At 44.0% G+C, this 20,116-nt stretch overlaps 1 protein-coding gene across 1 annotated transcript; it reads left to right on the plus strand.

Moving 5' to 3' along the window:
* Positions 1–480: 480 nt before the first annotated feature.
* LOC119856967 (NACHT, LRR and PYD domains-containing protein 3-like) lies at positions 481–19,721 on the plus strand. Its single transcript, XM_043516334.1, has 9 exons — positions 481–763; positions 6,976–8,692; positions 9,252–9,341; positions 13,093–13,263; positions 14,278–14,448; positions 15,190–15,360; positions 15,858–16,028; positions 18,124–18,294; positions 19,181–19,721. Exons 1-9 carry the CDS (start codon positions 481–483, stop codon positions 19,311–19,313), a joined length of 3,078 nt encoding a protein of 1,025 aa, XP_043372269.1. The 3' UTR covers positions 19,314–19,721.
* Positions 19,722–20,116: the final 395 nt, after the last annotated feature.

Consider the following 20,116-nt stretch of genomic DNA (forward strand, 5'->3'; position numbering starts at 1 on the left):
GCTCACTTCATCGAATGCATTCAGTGGAGCAATTCTGATTCCATCCAGTAGGGGGTTAAACTTTCCTGCTTTATGACAGTCGTCAAGCCCTAACTGATGGAGGATAGGAAGAAAGTCCTATGGAAAGGTCATTCAATAATTGTACATTACAAGAGGTTTAGATGTTTTTCTGAAGCCTCAGGGGCTGCCAGTGCTGGAGGCAGCATCCCACACTATATGGATCACTGATCTGATCTGCTATGACAATACTTATACTGTAAAGAGTAAGGTAGGAAAATAAGTGTTACAAGAAATCTCTAGTAACCCACAATGCAGATGATAATGTCTGCTAAGCTACTTTCTTTGGTTCCATGGGAAGGTGATTGTTTTGTGCAGTGACTGCAACTTTCTGATGTTTCTTGGTTTTAGTAGTCTGTTGGAGTTTAGCTTTAATCTTCTAATGTTCTTGATTCAGTTTCAGACCATTCCTAATAGCACACAATGAGTGGAGACAAGACCCTGACTGACATTCTTGTGCAGGAACTGGAGGATCTCAAAAAGAAAGATTTTAAAAAATTTAGACACAAATTATCTGATTTTCGCTATGAGGGAGTGAAACGTAAAATCCCCCGGGGCAAGCTGGAGAATGCTGACGAAATGGATGTGGCCAGCCTCCTGATAGAGTTCTATGGCGAAGACAGTGCAGCGAACGTAGCGATCGAAATCTTCACCAAGATCGGTCTGAAAAACTCTGCCGTGAAACTCCAAGAGGAAAAAGAGACAGGTACAAAAAAATCTAACGCGGCTGCTGCCCCTGTGAGTCCTCCTTTCATTAATATTCCCCACTGCAGCTCTGGCAGCAGCAGTAGCAACCTAAAGCCACCTAATGGATTCCAAGACCCTCAGGAAACTGGTGGGAGTCACCAGTCAAGGCAGAGACAAATATGGGGTGAACTTGCAAAACTCCAGCCTCCTTTTTTGCACCTGCAAAAAGTGCGGCCCTATAACTGCAGGTCTAAATCAGAGCATTTGCACCTCTAACAACCTGCTTTGTACCCATTGGGAGTCCCCAGATTTGCACTTATACGTCAATTTGCACCAGTAAAAGGGATGCTGCTCTTTGAAAATTTGGTCCATAATATTTTTCTAGAATGACTGTGAAACAATTGAGCCTCTTTTTTATTAGTAGATCTTATTGCATGTTCTCTAGATGAGCACTGCATTTATTATGCCATGAATCAGCTGTAGTTAGTGTATAATACATGTCTACATAAGTAGTTATGTAAAATATAGACAGACACCATACAGGTAACTGAGAAAGAGAGAGACCTGCGAGAAGCAGAATGCTATTGTAAGAGCCTGATTCTGCTCCTATTGCACTTCCAGGTTGCATGGTCACATCCCACATTTTATTTTTATGTGGGAGAAAGCACAGCCCATCACACAGGTGCTAAACAGCTCTGCACATGACACAGAGTTTGATCCTGCTCCCACTGAAGTCCACAGGGTAGATTCTGTGCTCTCAGGAAACACAGCATGAAACACACAGCTCAGGAGTGGAGAACAAGGATAGCTTTAAGCCACATGTGCACCACCTGGATTTGGGGCTTCTCTAGGACCCAGGCCCTCGGTGTGAATTTTAACAGCCCCAAGGACGGCTCTGATTTCCAGCCGCCTGACACCGCTGCCTGCGGGTGGCTCAGTGGCTCAGAGTTGCTGGACCTCACTATATAGACCAAAGCTGCTGAGTGCTACAGTTACCGATGTTTTCCCCCTTCCATTCTTATCCCCCCTTTTCTAGGCCCTCTGCCTCGCCCACCCACATACTTCGTAACCTTCTCAGACAAGGTGTCCAAGATGATCTCAGCCTATTGAGAATATAAAGACAATTTGCATAAAATTGGTTTTGCCATTTTTGTGAGTTACACTAGTTTGAAAATGATGCACTTTCCCCCTCAACGCCCCCTGAAGTATTATTCTGTTGCTTTGGACTCATATTTTAAGGATTTATCACGGGGTCTCTCAACACACTGGCACCTCCCACTGGCTGTTTCAGGAATTAGCGCTGGTCAGCAGGTGTACTCTCCGGTGGTGGTGGCTCTCCCGTCCTCGTCTCCGCATGCAGACCCACTGCAGTTCCAGTCTCACTGCCTCTGCTTTGTGGCACAGCCCCTCCGGCCATGTCACAGTCTATATTCCCCCCTTCCGGGGGGACTCCTTCTGCAACAGTCTAGCTGCTCCTCGCAGCGGCTTGGCAGTCCATAGTCGGGCTACTTCTTCAGCAGCGAGTGGGAAGGGGGGACCCAGCCTTGCCCACTACTCTGGGTCCCAGCCCAGGGACCCTATAAACAACAGCTTCCCACTGCCCCTTCTTTCTTTCTATACTAGTCTGTCTCAATTCCCTGGGCCACTTCCCTGCAGCCACAGCACCTTCAGCTCCTGCCTCCGGCTCCTTCACCCTCTTATAGATTCATAGATACTAAGGTCAGAAGGGACCATTCTGATCATCTAGTCCGACCTCCTGCACAGCGCAGGCCACAGAATCTCACCCACCCACTCCTATGAAAAACCTCACCCATGTCTGAGCTATTGAAGTCCTTAAATCATGGTTCAAAGACTTCAAGGAGCAGAGAAGCCTCCCTCAAGTCAACCATGCCCCATGCTACAGAGGAAGGCGAAAAACCTCCAGGGCCTCTCCAATCTGCCCTGGAGGAAAATTCCTTCCCGACCCCAAATATGGCAATCAGCTAAACCCTGAGCATATGGGCAAGATTCACCAGCCAGATACCCAGGAAAGAATTTTCTATAGTAACTCAGATCCCATCCATCTAATATCCCATCTCAGGGGATTTGGCCTATTTACCCTGAATATTTAAAGATCAATTACTTACCAAAATCCCATTATCCCATCATACCATCTCCTCCATAAATTTATCGAGTAGAATCTTAAAGCCAGATAGATCTTTTGCCCCCACTGCTTCCCTTGGAAGGCTATTCCAAAACTTCACTCCTCTGATGGTTAAAAACCTTCATCTGATTTCAAGTCTAAACTTCCTGGTGGCCAGTTTATACCCATTTGTTCTTGTGTCCACATTGGTGCTGAGCTGAAATAATTCCTCTCCCTCTCCTGTATTTATCCCTCTGATATATTTATAGAGAGCAATCATATCTCCCCTCAACCTTCTTTTAGTTAGGCTAAACAAGCCAAGCTCCTTAAGTCTCCTTACATAAGACAAGTTGTCCATTCCTCAGATCATCCTAGTAGCCCTTCTCTGTACCTGCTCCAGTTTGAATTCATCCTTTTTAAACATGGGAGACCAGAACTGCACACAGTATTCTAGGTGAGGTCTCACCAGTGCCTTGTATAACGGTACTAAAACCTCCTTATCCCTACTGGAAATGCCTCTCCTGATGCATCCCAAAACCGCATTAGCTTTTTTCACAGCCATATCACATTGGCAGCTCATAGTCATCCTATGATCAACCAATACTCCAAGGTCCTTCTCCTCTTCCGTTACTTCTAATTGATGCGTCCCCAACTTATAGCTAAAATTCTTGTTATTAATCCCTAAATGCATAACCTTACACTTCTCACTATTAAATTTCATCCTATTACTATAACTCCAGTTTACAAGGTCATCCAGATCCTCCTGTATAATATCCCGATCCTTCTCCGAATTGGCAATACCTCCCAGCTTTGTATCATCTGCAAACTTTATTAGCACACTCCCACTTTTTGTGCCAAGGTCAGTAATAAAAAGATTAAATAAGATTGGTCCCAAAACCGATCCCTGAGGAACTCCACTGGTAACCTCCCTCCAACCTGACAGTTCGCCTTTCAGTAGGACCCGTTGCAGCCTCCCCTTTAACCAATTCCTTATCCACCTTTTGATGTTCATATTGATCCCCATCTTCTCCAATTTAACTAATAATTCCCCATGTGGCACGGTATCAAATGCCTTACTGAAATCTAGGTAAATTAGATCCACTGCATTTCCTTTATCTAAAAAATCTGTTACTTTTTCAAAAAAGGAGATTAGTTTGGTTTGGCACGATCTACCTTTTGTAAAACCATGTTGTATTTTGTCCCATTTACCATTGACTTCAATGTCCTTAACTAATTTCTCCTTCAAAATTTTTTCCAGGACCTTGCATACTACAGATGTCAAACTAACTGGCCTGTAGTTACCCGGATCACTTTTTTTTCCTTTCTTAAAAATAGGAACTATATTAGCAATTCTCCAATCATTCGGTACTACTCCTGAGTTTACAGATTCATTAAAAATTCTTGCTAATGGGCTTGCAATTTCAGGTGCCAATTCCTTTAATATTCTTGGATGAAGATTATCTGGGCCCCCCGATTTAGTCCCATTAAGCTGTTTCAGTTTCGCTTCTACCTCTGATATGGTAATATCTACCTCTATATCCTCCTTCCCATTTGTCATGCTACCATTATCCCCAAGATCCTCTTTAGCCTTATTAAAGACTGAGGCAAAGTATTTGTTTAGATATTGGGCCATGCCTAGATTATCTTTAACCTCCACTCCATCCTCAGTGTTAAGCGGCCCCACTTCTTCCTTTTTAGTTTTCTTCTTATTTAGATGGCTATAGAACCTTTTACTATTGGTTTTAATTCCCTTTGCAAGGTCCAACTCTACTCGACTTTTAGCCTGTCTCACTTGATCCCTATATGTTCTGACCTCAATTAGGTAGCTTTCCTTGCTGATCCCTCCCATCTTCCACTCCCTGTATGCTTTCTGCTTCTTCTTAATCACCTCTCTAAGATGCTTGCTCATCCAGCTTGGTCTACAACTCCTTCCTATGAATTTTTTCCCCTTTCTTGGGATACAGGCTTCCGATAGCTTCTGCAGTTTTGATTTAAAGTAATCCCAGGCCTCCTCTACCTTTAGATCCATAAGTTCTTCAGTCCAATCCACTTCCCTAACTAATTTCCTTAATTTTTGAAAGTCAGCCCTTTTGAAATCAAAAACCCTAGTTGCAGATTTATTTTTGTTAATCCTTCCATTTAGTTTGAACTAAATTAGCTCATGATCACTTGAACGAAGATTGTCCCCTACAACCATTTCTTCTATGAGGTCCTCGCTACTCACCAAAATTAAATCTAAAATGGCATCCCCTCTAGTCGATTCAGCAACTACTTGATGAAGGAATCCATCAGCTATCGCATCTAGGAAAATCTGAGCCCTATTATTACTAGCACTGGTCCTCCAGTCTATATCTGGGAAGTTAAAGTCTCCCATAATCACGCAGTTTCCATTAGTATTTACTTTATTAAAGACATTAAAAAGGGCTCTATCCATATCCAAATTAGATCCCGGAGGTCTATAGCACACCCCAAGCACTATCGTAGGAGAGGCTTTACTAGTTTTCTTCCCCAATGTAATTTTTGCCCAGACAGACTCTGTCTTATCCATTGCATCGCTTCTTATTTCTTTACATTCTACCTCATCATTGATATACAATGCTACTCCACGCCCTTTACCTTTGTTTCTGTCTTTCCTAAAGAGCACATACCCTTCAATACCTGTAGTCCAGTCATGACTACTATTCCACCATGTTTCTGTTATCCCTATAATATCTGGTTTCACTTCCTGCACCAGTAGCTCTAGTTCCTCCATTTTGTTACCTAGACTCCTCGCATTGGTGTACAAACATCTTAATTTTTGCTGTTTGGCCTCGCTCACATTTTGTACCCTATTAGGCACAGTCATTCTACATCCAGTATAACCTATTAGACTAGTATCCACACCGCCCTCACTCCTTATATACATTCTCCTACCCACGGCTGTATCCATTCTTACTTCATCTTCTTGATGAAGAGCCTCAGGCCTGCAAGCCCTAGCAGCCCTGTTCATGGTGCTAGTCTCTGCAGCCCTCTAGGAAACCAGTCCCCTCCTTTGGGCTTCCTGCAGCAGACTCCTTGTTCTGGCCTGCAGTTTCCTTTTTTGGCTGGTCCAGCCACTGCCCTAATTGGCTGTTTCTTTGCAGCCCTGTAGGCTGGGTTTTAATCCTATCAGGGCCAGTGTGGGGCAGATGCCCCATCACAGGATTCATTACTTTCTGGCCAACACTGCAACTGGCCAAAGTGTAATGAAGTTTCTTTCTTCCCCTATTCCTGTGAGCACCCTTGATATTTAATGAGAACAAGAGGATTGAGTCTTGGCTCTGTAAGTATCATTCCCGCAAAAGGAGTGGAGATCCATTGATATGTGGCTCATGCCTATCTCATTTCTCTGAGACTCATACTAATCCAATGTTATTTCTCTTTCAGTTTTGGTTCAGCCTCAATCTACTCGATCTCTATCTATTGCAACTCTGAGTTTGAAAATGACACAAGGTAACATATGGGACATACCTATTGAAAATTGTACCCAGTTATTAGCAGTGTTGCAGACATTACAGTGCATCTATCAAGTGTTCAGTGTATCACTAGACAAAATAATAGTCATTTGGGGACAGAATCTGATCTCAGGTACACCAGTGTAAATCTAAACTAATTGTAATTAAGTCATTGCTCTGATTTAGTCTGGTGTTACAGAGACCAGAATTTGGCCCAGTGTGTTTTCCAAATTCTCAAATTCATGAGTTCCTGAGTTGGGGGGTGATCCAAAACCCATTGAAATAGAAGGAGTCATTCTACTTTTAAATATCATCTATTAAATTGCATGTATATATTTTCCCTTCTACTCCCCGCATCTCTCCATATTAAAGAACTTCTATCTCTGGAAACATTTCACTAGTATAGTCAGTGTTCAGCTGAATTTAATTTTTAAATTTTAATTTCAAAATATCTATTTTCCATCATCTGAAATTCCCCCCCCTCCCCAGCAATATGATCTGTTATTCTCCTTATTAACTAGAATCTGGGATTCATATGCATCTAAATAGCACTACCATGAAACTCATTAATAATTTGTCTTTTTTTTCCTGAATTTCTGCATTCACGGATTCTGATGGTCCATATCATTGAATTAGATTACAGACCAAAGTATAAGGAACATATACGAGAAAAATACCAATTAATAGAAGAGAGGAACAATCAAGTTGGAGAGTGTGTGGAACTAAACACAAGATACACAAAGCTGCTGATTGTAAAGGAACATCGTGACCAGAAGGAGAGAAAGCACGAAATAAGAGCCAAAGGGAAAGAGCATGCAGAAATCATGGCAAAGCGAGCTAGTTCTACTAAACTGGAGACTTTATTTGATGCTAGTGGAAACAGGCAAACACCACTGAGAACCATTGTGCTGCAGGGAGCTGCTGGGATTGGAAAAACAATGTTAGCCAAGAAGCTCATGGTAGACTGGGCATTTGGAAAACTCTATCCTGGCAAGTTTGATTACATCTTCTACATCAATAGCAGGGAAATGAACTGTATTTCTGAGCGTCGAAGTGTCGCAGATCTGATTTTAAACAATTGTCCTGACAGAAATGCACCCATCAAAGATATTTTGATGAATCCAGAGAAGCTTTTGTTCATAATTGATGGTTTTGATATACTTAAATTTTCCTTTGATCAGCAAGAAAGTAGTCTGTGCACTGATCCCTTTCAGACAAAGCCAGTGGAAATCATACTGAGCAGTTTATTAAGGAAAACAATTCTTCCAAAATCCTACTTAATAATCACTACGAGACCAACCGCTCTGGATAAACTCCGGCAGTGTCTGAAGTTTCCCCATATTGCAACAATCCTGGGATTCTCTGAAGATGACAGGAAGGAGTATTTCCGCAAGTTCTTTGCAAATGCCATACAAGCAAAACAAGCTCTAGATTTTGTAAAAGAAAATGAAATGCTCTTCACCATGTGCTTTGCTCCCATCGTGTGCTGGATCCTATGCACAGTGATGAAACAACAGATGGAGAGCGGAGAAGATCTAGCCAAAAGCTCAAAAACAACCACCTCGGTATACATGCTCTTTCTGTCCAGTTTATTAGATAACCATTCCAATTCAAAGGAATCCGTACACACTGACTTGAAGAAGCTATGCTCCCTAGCTGCAGATGGGATCTTGAACAATAAAATACTCTTTGAAGAAGATGATGCGAGGAAGCATGGTTTGGATGGATCTGACATTCAGTCCCTCTTTCTCACTAAGAATATTTTCCAAAAAGATATCGGCTTTGAAAGTGTCTACAGCTTCATTCACTTAAGTTTCCAAGAGTTCTTTGCAGCTTTGTTCTATGTCCTGGTGGAAGATAAAGAAAAAGGGTGTGATTCAGTGACTCTGAAAAAAGATGTGAATGAAATTTTGAAAAATTATGGAAAATCTAGAGATAATTCTTTTACCTTAATGGTACGTTTCCTATTTGGTCTCTTAAACAAAGAGAGAATGAATCACACAGAGAAAATCTTTGGCTGTAAAATTTCACCTGAAATTAAACAGAATTTATTGAAGTGGTTTGGATCTGTAGCAAAAAGAAGCTGCGGTCTGACCTTCAGATCCCTCGAGGAAAAGCGATTCCAGCTTGAGTTGCTTCACTGTTTATGCGAGATTCAGGAAGAAGAGTTTGTCAAAAGTGCAATGGATCATTTCCAAGAAATTGGTCTGAGCAATATTCACTTTACAAAAATCGACCACATGGTTCTTTCGTTTTGTGTAAAGAATTGTCGTAATGAGCAGTCGCTCTCTCTGAACGATTGTACGTTTGGACTGGAAGAGCAGGAGGAAAGAAAAGAGTCAGTGCTACAAAAGTTAGTTCCTTGGTGAGTGTGTCAGTTTATTGAGATGAATATCCAGTGTGTGTTGATAAATCCATCTGCACCTGCTATTGTCAGAGTGCAGATGGATCTATCAACCATTCCAGTATAATGCCATATTTTCATAGGCCTAAATCCAGAGGTCCTTACTCAATACATTGTACTAATGATACATTGCCACTGCTTACATTGCCACAATCTTGACCCAGTGCTATTCAAGTCAACATGAGTCTTTCCATAAACATTAACGGGCTTTTGTTCAGGATATTTGTCCTAGCCAAAAAAAGACACCTTCAATTCCCTAGCCTGTCAAATAAGCCCGCTTCACTTACACTTTTCAAAATACACATTTCTGATGCCAGAAATCCCCCATTTACTAAACTGGCATCAGAATAAAGGGGTAGTCGCATCCGATAATGTTTAAAAGGATTATTTTTTACAAAAATTATTGAATTCTCTGCTCCAGAATAAAAACTACTGAGCCATCCTCTTGAAATAAGAGTGAATTTTTTTCCAGCACCCAAAATGGAATGTTTCTGTTCTCTCTTTCCAGGGAGTTGGAGGAGAAGGAGCCAAAATATTCTCCACCCCACCTTTTGTGTCAAGCACTGAAGGATCCAGGCTGTAAGCTAAAGAAAATATTGTAAGTGCTTGCTCTTCAATGAGCCTATCATTGCTGCTGTTCTCTCAGGGGTTTAGCAGCAATGTGCAGCTATGTATCACTGCGGTTTAGTGTCTGAGCAGCAGAGTGACTGCTAATTCACATGGAACCAGCCCGCTTCATGATGTTAGTGATAAAGACCCAGGAATTCGGAGGTTACTTGAGCTAGACATATTTATGTATCATTATTATTTATTATTGCCATTTTGTGCACTGTATCTGGATAAGAACATTATTTTGAAATGTATTTCTGTTATTAAGTATATCCTATATGTTTTATCAGTGTAACAGACCTGATTTCTTCTTTCACTTCCCCTCACCCATATTCAATAAGAGCATTTTATTTATGTTCTATGGAAAAAGAGCTGGTTGACAGGAATAATGGTTTTTATAGATGTCCAGGTCTATGACACACTGGATGTGCTCCTGAAAATGCCCACTTAGCATGGGGCTCCACTATTTCACATTTGGTGACAATGTATACCTTCAAATCAGCGGCACTGCGATCGGTACCCGCATGGCCCCACAGTATGCCAACATTTTTATGGCTGACTTAGAACAACGCTTCCTCAGCTCTCGTCCCCTAATGCCCCTACTCTACTTGCGCTACATTGATGACATCTTCATCATCTGGACCCATGGAAAAGAAGCTCTTGAGGAATTCCACCATGATTTCAACAATTTCCATCCCACCATCAACCTCAGCCTGGACCAGTCCACACAAGAGATCCACTTCCTGGACACTACGGTGCTAATAAGCGATGGTCACATAAACACCACCCGATATCGGAAACCTACTGACCGCTATTCCTACCTACATGCCTCTAGCTTTCATCCAGATCATACCACTCGATCCATTGTCTACAGCCAAGCGCTACGATATAACCGCATTTGCTCCAACCCCTCAGACAGAGACAAACACCTACAAGATCTCTATCATGCATTCCTACAACTACAATACCCACCTGCTGAAGTGAAGAAACAGATTGACAGAGCCAGAAGAGTACCCAGAAGTCACCTACTACAGGACAGGCCCAACAAAGAAAACAACAGAACGCCACTAGCCATCACCTTCAGCCCCCAACTAAAACCTCTCCAACGCATCATCAAGGATCTACAACCTATCCTGAAGGACGAGCCATCGCTCTCTCAGATCTTGGGAGACAGACCAGTCCTTGCTTACAGACAGCCCCCCAATCTGAAGCAAATACTCACCAGCAACCACACACCACACAACAGAACCACTAACCCAGGAACCTATCCTTGCAACAAAGCCCGTTGCCAACTCTGTCCATATATCTATTCAGGGGATACCATCATAGGGCCTAATCACATCAGCCACACTATCAGAGGCTCGTTCACCTGCGCATCTACCAATGTGATATATGCCATCATGTGCCAGCAATGCCCCTCTGCCATGTATATTGGCCAAACTGGACAGTCTCTACGTAAAAGAATGAATGGACACAAATCAGACGTCAAGAATTATAACATTCAAAAACCAGTTGGAGAACACTTCAATCTCTCTGGTCACTCGATCACAGACCTAAGAGTGGCTATACTTCAACAAAAAAGCTTCAAAAACAGACTCCAATGAGAGACTGCTGAATTGGAATTAATTTGCAAACTGGATACAATTAATTTAGGCTTGAATAGAGACTGGGAATGGATGAGTCATTACACAAAGTAAAACTATTTCCCCATGGTATTTCTCCCTCCCACCCCACCCCCCACTGTTCCTCTGATATTCTTGTTAACTGCTGGAATTAGCCTACCTGCTTGTCACCATGAAAGGTTTTCCTCCTTTCCCCCCCCTGCTGTTGGTGATGGCTTATCTTAAGTGATCACTCTCCTTACAGTGTGTATGATAAACCCATTGTTTCATGTTCTCTGTGTGTGTGTGTATATAAATCTCTCCTCTGTTTTTTCCACCAAATGCATCCGATGAAGTGAGCTGTAGCTCACGAAAGCTTATGCTCTAATAAATTTGTTAGTCTCTAAGGTGCCACAAGTACTCCTTTTCTTTTTGCGAATACAGACTAACACGGCTGCTACTCTGAAACCACAGCTGAATGGGAAGCTTTGCTTCCAGAGGAAAAAGTTCAGGGGTCAACGTGGAAGCAACTCCCACTGAAGTCAGTACAAGCCTATGCAAGAATCTCAGAGGAGAATTTTGACCAAGAATGCTACTAACAAACCAAGAAGACCCAACGGTGATTGGTTTTTAAACCCCTCAAACGTTTGACATGAGGAAGAATTTTCAAATGTACGGTACCTAAGGGATTTCAGTGAATGTCAATGGCCCCAAGACAATCACTACGCTCTCAAATGAACTCCCACAGGAAAATGATCAAAGACAAAAACACTCTTTCACCTGTGGGTGAACACTTTTCACAAAGTGATCACTCCACATCTAACCCCTATCAGTCCTCACCTGCAAAGGAAACCTGCCCAAGGCTTTCAAAAGATGAGCCTGGGAGTTTGAATTCATAACTTTGCTAGACACTAAAAATCATGGTCTTAATAAAGACACTGGAGTTATGGCTTATTACAATCGGCAACCCACTAACCCCCCTGTTTGTCCTTTGACTGCAGGGGCCACTTCCCCTTGAATGATCCCTCAGATTAGAATATATGCTAACTATTTATGCTAAACTATCTGTTTGATCTTGTATTTAGCAGTGACACTCTTAGTACATCTCCCAGCCCTGAAGAAGAGCTTTGTGTAGCTTGAAAGTTTGGCTCCTTCACCCACAGAAGTTGGTCCAATAAAAGAAATTACCTCATCTAACTTGTCTCTCTAATGTCACATAGATTCTTTTGAAAAATCTACCCTAAAGAGACTTCCCTTTCACCTGTTTACTTACCCAGATCCTGCTTAGCTCTTCACAGCTGAGTCTTTATTAAACACAAGCCAGTTACAGTTCAGCTCTGGGGATTGCTAATTAGAATATTATGAAGCATCTTCCCTGTAGTGAAAGACCCTGTTATAGTGAATGCATTGCCAAGGGGGAGAGCAGAAAGCATGCACCAGGGGGCAAGTTAACCATAACTCTGAATGTCCTGACTTCTGTTACAATCTCAGTCTCGCTATTTCATTGGCATAGTGTTTGTTTTTAAAATGGCTTCAATTATTTTAAATCAATTATACAAAACTGTGCTTGCAAAACACCCCAAATTATCATGGGGAAGCAAGGAAACATGTTACAAACATAAAATTCTGGCCTGCTAAATCATTCCACCTTCCCATGAGCCTTCCATTCGCACACTGTCTCTTCCTTTTGTAGAAGAGAGAAATTCCCTCCATGTCACATGAAGTTCTTCAGTTTTCCTATTATTGTTTTAAATGTGAATTTAATGGGAGTACTCATGTACTTAAAATTAAGCCTGTACCTAGGTGTTTCCAGGAGTGGGGCTTGAAATTGTTCTCTTGTTCAGTACTGGTAAACTTGAACATGCCCTCACACCTATCTGTAAATTGCCTAGGAACACTTCTGCCATGTCAATGTCACATCAGCAAGGTGTTTGGCACATGCCATAGGATGGCTAGCGATCACTTTTGTTTAAGAACAATACAGCTGGCTAAGGTCCTGACCCAAAGCTAGGGAAGATGATAGGAGTCTTTAGGCGTTGGATCAAGCTCTAAATTTCTTTACAGGAATACACAGATAAGAATAAAGTGGAGGCGGCCAACCGGGTAAAAACAAGCAGTAACCACATCTGTCTCTTGCAGTTTAGGGTGCTGCCGCCTCACCTCTGCTTGTTGTGAGGATCTTGCCTCTGCTCTCAAGACAAACCAGTCTCTGAAAGAGCTGGACCTGAGCGGTAACAAACTGGGGGAAACAGGGATTAAATTGCTCTGTAAGGGACTGAAACATCAAAACTGCAATGTTCAGAAACTGGGGTAAGTAACCATGGATTTTCTTTATAACTGTGTTATATTCATGGCATTCTAACTGAAACCTAAATCCACAAGGAACTCTTCACTTTAGTTCATAATCAGCGTTAGCCCTCTACTCAGCCCTGAAACCCGGTTCAGAAGATTTCAGCCCCAGGATTATGGAGCTGCGGCTAGTTACACTATAGTGAAGGTTGCACGCAGCCTTCCAGCAGAAGCCCAGGTTTCCATTCCCAAGTAAGTCTCATTAAAACCTCCTTGTGGTCTGAAAATGGTCATGTGGCACTCTCAGGCCAGAGGAGAAGTTCTCAGGAAAGTTTAAACACAAGTCTGTGATCTCTGAGCTGGAATGAGGCAGCAAATGGACTCTTGCCAGTCCCAAACACTTTGGTTGCGTTTTGAAAGTGGAAGTTTAACATTACCAAGCCCTGATGCAGGGAGATAAAGCCCCAGTGGGACTTTGATTCGGTCACGATCAATTACAATGATTAATAATTGCTAGCATGTTATGGGCCAGACTGTGGCTGCTGGCTACAGGTACAAAGTGGAAGTGGGGAAAAGGGCACCAACCAAAGATTCTTCCATTGATACGTCCTTGCCAAAGGGGCATGCAGCCAAGTGCCAACATGCCCAGAACACAATGGGAGAGAAGGAAAAGAGCCATGGTGTCACTTTTGCTACTGGAGTCTTCTAATGGGCATGGTGGGATGGGGCTGGGGCCGTAGCCCTATTTGTCTTCTGCACCAATTATAGGACCAAGGCTAATTCAAGAGGCTACTCGCATGGCACCTTTCAGAGAATGTAGCAGTGGCCAGCCCAGCACTCCCAGAGCTATTCTGGTTTCCTTAATGTTGGAACAGCCAGGATGCCCCTCAGACCTGTTGGATTTCAACTCACACCTTTGCTGCGGTGTCGCGCTGCCTAGCTTGGCTTCCTAGGAGCCCAAATGTGAGAGGAACACAAGTGGCTGGGTTCAAATGAAGAGCCACTGTGTGTTCTGAATCCCTTTGTCTCCTGCAGGCTGAGGGGTCGCAGACTCACCGCTACTTCCTTGGGCGATCTCTCCTCTGTGCTCACTAAAAACCAGAGCCTGACAGAGCTGGACTTGGGCTATAGTAAATGGGGAGATTTTGGCATGAAGCTGCTGTACAAAGCACTGAAGCATCCAAACTGTAAACTACAGAAAATAAAGTGAGTAACCACTGGTCTAGATGAGTATTTCCTTATCTCTTTTCACCAATGATCTGTGTGTGCTAGGCATGGGCAAACAGCCTCATGTTCAGATGTAGGGCTCCTGCTAGTCAGGCAGTATTTGGAAATCTATAGCCAAATATTATACTCTTAATCCTTTCAACCCTCTCTAAGATCACCCATCCTCTCAGCCATAGGCGCTGACTTTTATTTTTCCCCAGGGATGCTCCATCCCCTCTCCACCCTGAGGCCCTGCCCCCACTCCACCCCTTCCGCAAGGCCCCACCCTCAATCTGCCTTTTCCCACCCCCCCCGAGGCCCCACTCTCACTCCACCTCTTCCCGCCCCCCCCAAACTCTCCCCCAAGGCCCCTGCCGCTCACTGCTCTCCGCCCTCCCCCAAATGCCTTCCCCAGCCTCCAAACAGCTGATCAGCACCACAATCTATCAGTTGTGGCTGGTGGGTGCTGAGTCGGAGCCTATGCTGTCAGCTATAGGGGTACACTACCCATTGAAATGAAGGGGAGTTACACTTGTGTAAAGGGGAGCAGAACTGAGCCCAGAAGGCCTGCTCCAATGCCCACTGAAACCAACGGAAAGAGTCACTTTCACTTTAACGGACACTGGATCTGAGCTAGGGAATCTAATTTTCACCACCTTGCACATTGCCTCTGAAACCGGCCCCCTCAGTGCAGTGAGTGGTGCAGAAACAGGTTGTTACTTTTCTCTCTGTCTCCTGCAGGCTGGAGTGTTGCCTTCTCACAGCTGCTTGTTGCGATGACCTTGCCTCTGTTCTCAGTACCAGCCAGACCCTGATGGAGCTGGACCTGAGAAATAATGAGCTGAGGGATTCTGGAGTGAAGCATCTGTGTGCCGGACTGAAACAAGAGAACTGTAAAATACAGAAACTCGTGTGAGTGCTCCCAGGCTTCCTCAAAAGCCTCTGACTAGTGTTTGCTCATTTCAGAGGCATGTGTGTAAGTTTCCGCCCAGTGGGCGGTGGAGGTGCAGTGCCAATGAGACCGGGAGGCATAAGCAACATGAAGTACCGGGAGAATATTTCATGCGGAAGGATTTATCTACATAATCTCAAATAAAGAGAGTAAGGACTGGATCCTTCAGCACAGATTCCCATGTGAAAGCGTTGCAGGGTTGAGCCCACTGAGACCAGAGGGCTTTCCTTTATGCAGACCTCTGTGTCTGTAGGCTGGACGGTGCTTCCACGGTAGGAAATGCCTCTTGGGTTGGACTCCTCCACGACTCTACCCACAGAGATGCTGCTCAGAGCAGAGAACTGAAGCAGCTGTTTAGGAGGCAAGCAGAGGGTGCCAGGAAATGGGAATCCCCAGGGCAAGCTGGGAGACTCACGAGGCCTGATCGCTGTCCTCTCTGCCCATCTGTCCCCTGCAGGCTGTCGAACTGCTATTTCACAGGAGCTTGTTGTGGGGCTCTCTCTGCCGTTCTCAGTAAAAGCCAGTCCCTGAGAGAGCTGGACATGTGCTATAATAAACTGGGAGATGCAGGAATGAAGCGTCTGTGTGATGGGCTTAGACAGCCAGACTGCAAACTACAGAAACTAAGGTAAGACACCAGAGGCTTTCTTTGTGATTGGCTGGTCTTGGCTCTGCTCTTTCTGGCTAATCTGGGCACATTTTCCTCCAGCAAAACAGTGTGGCTGCTTAAATTAAACATCTCCAGCAATTGCCACTATTCCTTGATCTCTGGCAGAAGTGGGATCTTTCTGCATTTAGCAGTGTGAGTTGCCAGACAGTCCCATCCATTCCCCAGCCATACCAGGATCAGCTTGTCACAGCTTGCCCCACTGAAGGCCGGTAAACAGTCTCTGTTTTCTTTTAAAGGAGGGTGGGGGTGGGGAGTGGGAGTGCATTTAGTGGTCATCAGATGTGCCAAACTGGCCGCTCTGGAGAGTGAAATGCTATGTTTGACCACAGAACAGGTACAGCTCCGTGCCAGCCCTTGGTCAGAATTTTAGGCAGGGTCCAATCAGTTAAATTAACATCTGGGTATGGTGCAGAGGATAGGGATGAGTCCACACCTGGTTTTATTGTCTCTCCTTCTGAGCAGGGAAGTGCCACAGGTGCCCCGATAGCAGAACTGCCTCTGCCCTGGGATGAGAATGATGTTCAGCCGAGGGTGACCAGATAGCAAATGTAAAAAATCGGGATGGGGGTGGAGGGTAATAGTGCCAATATAAGATAAGACCCCAAATATTGGAACTGTCCCTATAAAATTGGGACATCTGGTCAATGTAGTTCAGCCTCTAAACCCATCCAGGTCCATTCAAAAACTTGATATCCATGAGGAGCCTGCAAGCTAAATCATTAAATATTACCCACTGGGATGGCAGGTTGTATGGACAAACTTTCCAGCAAAAACAGGAGTGATAGCCCAAAAGCCACCAAGTGGCACTATAATGAAACCTCAGCTGATGTGCAAAACCAGATGCCAGTATGCACCTATTAGAGTCACACTGGCATTGTGAGATTGTAACAATCACTCTTGTTGTTCCTTGCATTTCCCTCTCTCCAGCAGCTGCTGGGTTTTTTCTGCTGACTCTGTCTCTGTCTTGTGCTTTTGGTTCCATCTCTTTCTTATGCAGTGATTAAGAGGTGACCCTTTCAGTGTGAGCCTATTGGGCCAGCCTGCTTGCCGAGATATAGATTTGTGCACAACCGTCAAGAGCTTCAAATGAACCACATTGCACTAGCAATGTTCATAAAAAATTGCCAACCTTAAATTGGGGAGCATCCTGCCAAACTCCAGCAGGGTAGAAAGACAAGTGTCAGGTTTTCATACCTACTCTCAGCTGGCAGCAGCTTTTCCTAATATGGTCAGAAGCATGGGGGCAAATGAATCGCTGATTTAACTCCAGTTTACTTCAGTGGAATAAGGCCAGGAATGAATTTGGCCAACACTTTTCCTCTTCAGATAACACCGAAATAAATTAGTAGAACAGTCAGCAAGTGCTCATAGAGCGAAATCCACACGGTGGGAAGTAGGTGCACAACACACTGTAAAATCACTGCCTTGCATGGTGACAGGTTTCAGAGGGATAGCTGTGTTAGTCTGTATCAGCAAAAACAACAAGGAGTCCCCCTCATTGTTTTTGTGAAATCACTGATGTTTCTCACTGAATTACGACATAAACTAATCTCCTGAGGGACACAACTTTTTAATTATGCGAGTAATTAACCACTGGAACAGACTGCTAAGGGATATGCTGGATTCTCCAACTCTTGGAGCCTTTTAAATCAAGATAACATGTCATCCTAAATGATATGTTCTGGCTCATCCTCATGTTCTCGGCCTAAATGCAGGGATCACAACCTAGATGTGAGTGAAATTCTATGGCCGGCCTTATGCAGGAGGTCAGACTAGAAGGGAAATTTTCAAAGGCACAAATGGTAATTACGTGCCTAAGCCTCATTGAAAACCAGTGGGAGTTCGGCACCTACTGACCATTTGTACCTTTGCAAGTCTGCCCCTGGATGATCATAATGGCTCTTTCTAACCTGAAAATCTATGAAGCTATGAATGCATTGGACACATTGATCCCTGGTAGAACTCTGAGTTACTTCAGGGATGAATTTGGCTTCAATATGGGGGGGACACAATGCATGGTATACCTGTGTTGGCATGTCCCTGTCTCTTGCAGGCTGACCGGGTGTGGTCTGACCCCTGCTTGTTGCGAAGATCTCTCTGTTGTCATAACGACAAACCAGTCACTGACAGAGCTGAATATCAATCACGATGCGCTGGGAGATTCGGGAATGAAACGGCTGCATGATGCAGTGAGAAGCGCAAGCTGTAAGCTGCAGCCACTGCTGTAAGTGACCCCTAGCTGCCCTGACATAGTCAGAAAGAAAGAAGTCATAAGAAATGACTACCAGTTGTTTCTGGTTTTTGGTTTCACCCTCCTTCCCAACTCTCCCTGCCCCCAACACACCCCCTATGCTGGGTTCTACAGGGGCATGGTATAGGATCCAGCTACACTGGATCTATTATAGACTCCCATATGCTTGGGAAATCTCCAGCAGGGAAGATGGGCCCAGCTTCAGTTTCTGTCTCCTTTGCACCAGTAGAGTAGCAGAGAGGGAATGAATCAGGCCAGGAAATCTGGCCCTTTTTCTCCAGATCAATCCCGCTGCTAACTCCCACTAGTGTAGGCCCTTCCACTTATTTGTGCTTTGAATTATCCCACATCCCCAATGCGGGTGTCTGAGAATGGGGCCAGGCCAGTAGTCTTGTGATCATGCTCTGTTTCCATTCAAGGGATTCCGTTTTCTTAATCCCAGTCTGCCATTCTCCGAGCAGGCAGGGTATGAGGATGCTGAGAAGACAGTGCACTCATGGTGAGAGTGTGGCTGATATCCGTCAATAAGAACTCCTGCAACTGACTAAGGAATTACTCTGATGGATTCTAAAGAATATCCCAGCTAGTCTTTTCTGCTTGACAGACACTGGCCAGAAGGGGGGGGGGTTAAAAGAGAAGATAAATGGGGAGATATACATGGTTCCATCACACGCATGGCAGACCTTGCTCCTGGGGGAGCACAGAGATTTAAATCACTTTTGGTCCAAAAGTGCACTTCCGGTAGCACCACAGACCACATGTATGTGACCACAGTGGTGTGCATGGCCATGGGAGCAGGGGCTGTGATCTCAGGTACTGATGACATATTCACAACATACTCGTGCTTCTCTCTCACTAGCTTGAATGGAGAATCTATTAAGAGAGATGGCGATGACAAGGGTGATGAAGAGGGCTATAATGGCGATGAAGACTACAATGGCGATGAAGACTATAGTGGTGATGAAGACTACAATCCTGAAGATCATCTCTGACCACATCAGCAGAATATCGCTTTAGGAGATTTTCACCCTTTCCCACTTGCTTAAAATCACTCATCATCTCCTTCTAGAAATGACAAATGATAAAACAACCCACCTACACCCTTTCTTTTAGGGGAAAACAGATTTTACATGAATAAACTGATTAAAATCCCACAAAGTAGGTTCCAGGCCTAGCATAACATCACTGAGATGAGCTTTGCCAAAAAAAGATTTTTTCTGCTTAGAAAAATGCCTGTTTTTCAACAACAACAAATTAGTTCAAGAAATTTCAGCCAGCTTTATTCACAGGACACTGCCTGCAATTCAGACTTTCACAAATCCTGCTCAGTCCCACAAATCCTTTGAGAACCAGGATCAGAGTGGGAGTACTTGTGGCACCTTAGAGACTAACAAATTTATTTGAGCATAAGCTTTCGTGAGCTACAGCTCACTTCATCGGATGCATTCAGTGGAAAATACAGTGGTGAGATTTATATTCACAGAGAACATGAAACAATGGGTGTTACCATACACACTGTGACCAGAGTGATCACTTAAGGTGAGCTATTACTAGCAGGAGAGCGGGGCGGGGGGGGAAGAAAACCTTTTGTAGTGATAATCAAGTGGGCCATTTCCAGCAGTTGACAAGAACATCTGAGGAACAGTGGGGGTGGGGGGAATAAACATGGGGAAATAGTTTTACTTTGTGTAATGACCCATCCACTCCCAGTCTCTATTGAAGCTAAGTTAATTGTATCCAGTTTGCAAATTAATTCCAATTCAGCAGTCTCTCGTTGGAGTCTGTTTCTGAAGTT

Source organism: Dermochelys coriacea, chromosome 6 (genome assembly GCF_009764565.3).
Source record: "Dermochelys coriacea isolate rDerCor1 chromosome 6, rDerCor1.pri.v4, whole genome shotgun sequence".
Lineage (NCBI taxonomy): Eukaryota > Metazoa > Chordata > Testudines > Dermochelyidae > Dermochelys > Dermochelys coriacea.

What these genes read in the sequence shown, in the direction of transcription:
- LOC119856967 (XM_043516334.1), top strand. Translation starts at nt 481, where the DNA reads ATGAGTGGAGACAAGACCCTGACTGACATTCTTGTGCAGGAACTGGAG. An exon ending in CCAAGAGGAAAAAGAGACAG is followed by an intron (nt 764 to 6,975) that starts GTACAAAAAAAT and finishes TCATTGAATTAG; the next exon opens with ATTACAGACCAAAGTATAAG. An exon ending in TGTAAAATACAGAAACTCGT is followed by an intron (nt 15,361 to 15,857) that starts GTGAGTGCTCCC and finishes TGTCCCCTGCAG; the next exon opens with GCTGTCGAACTGCTATTTCA.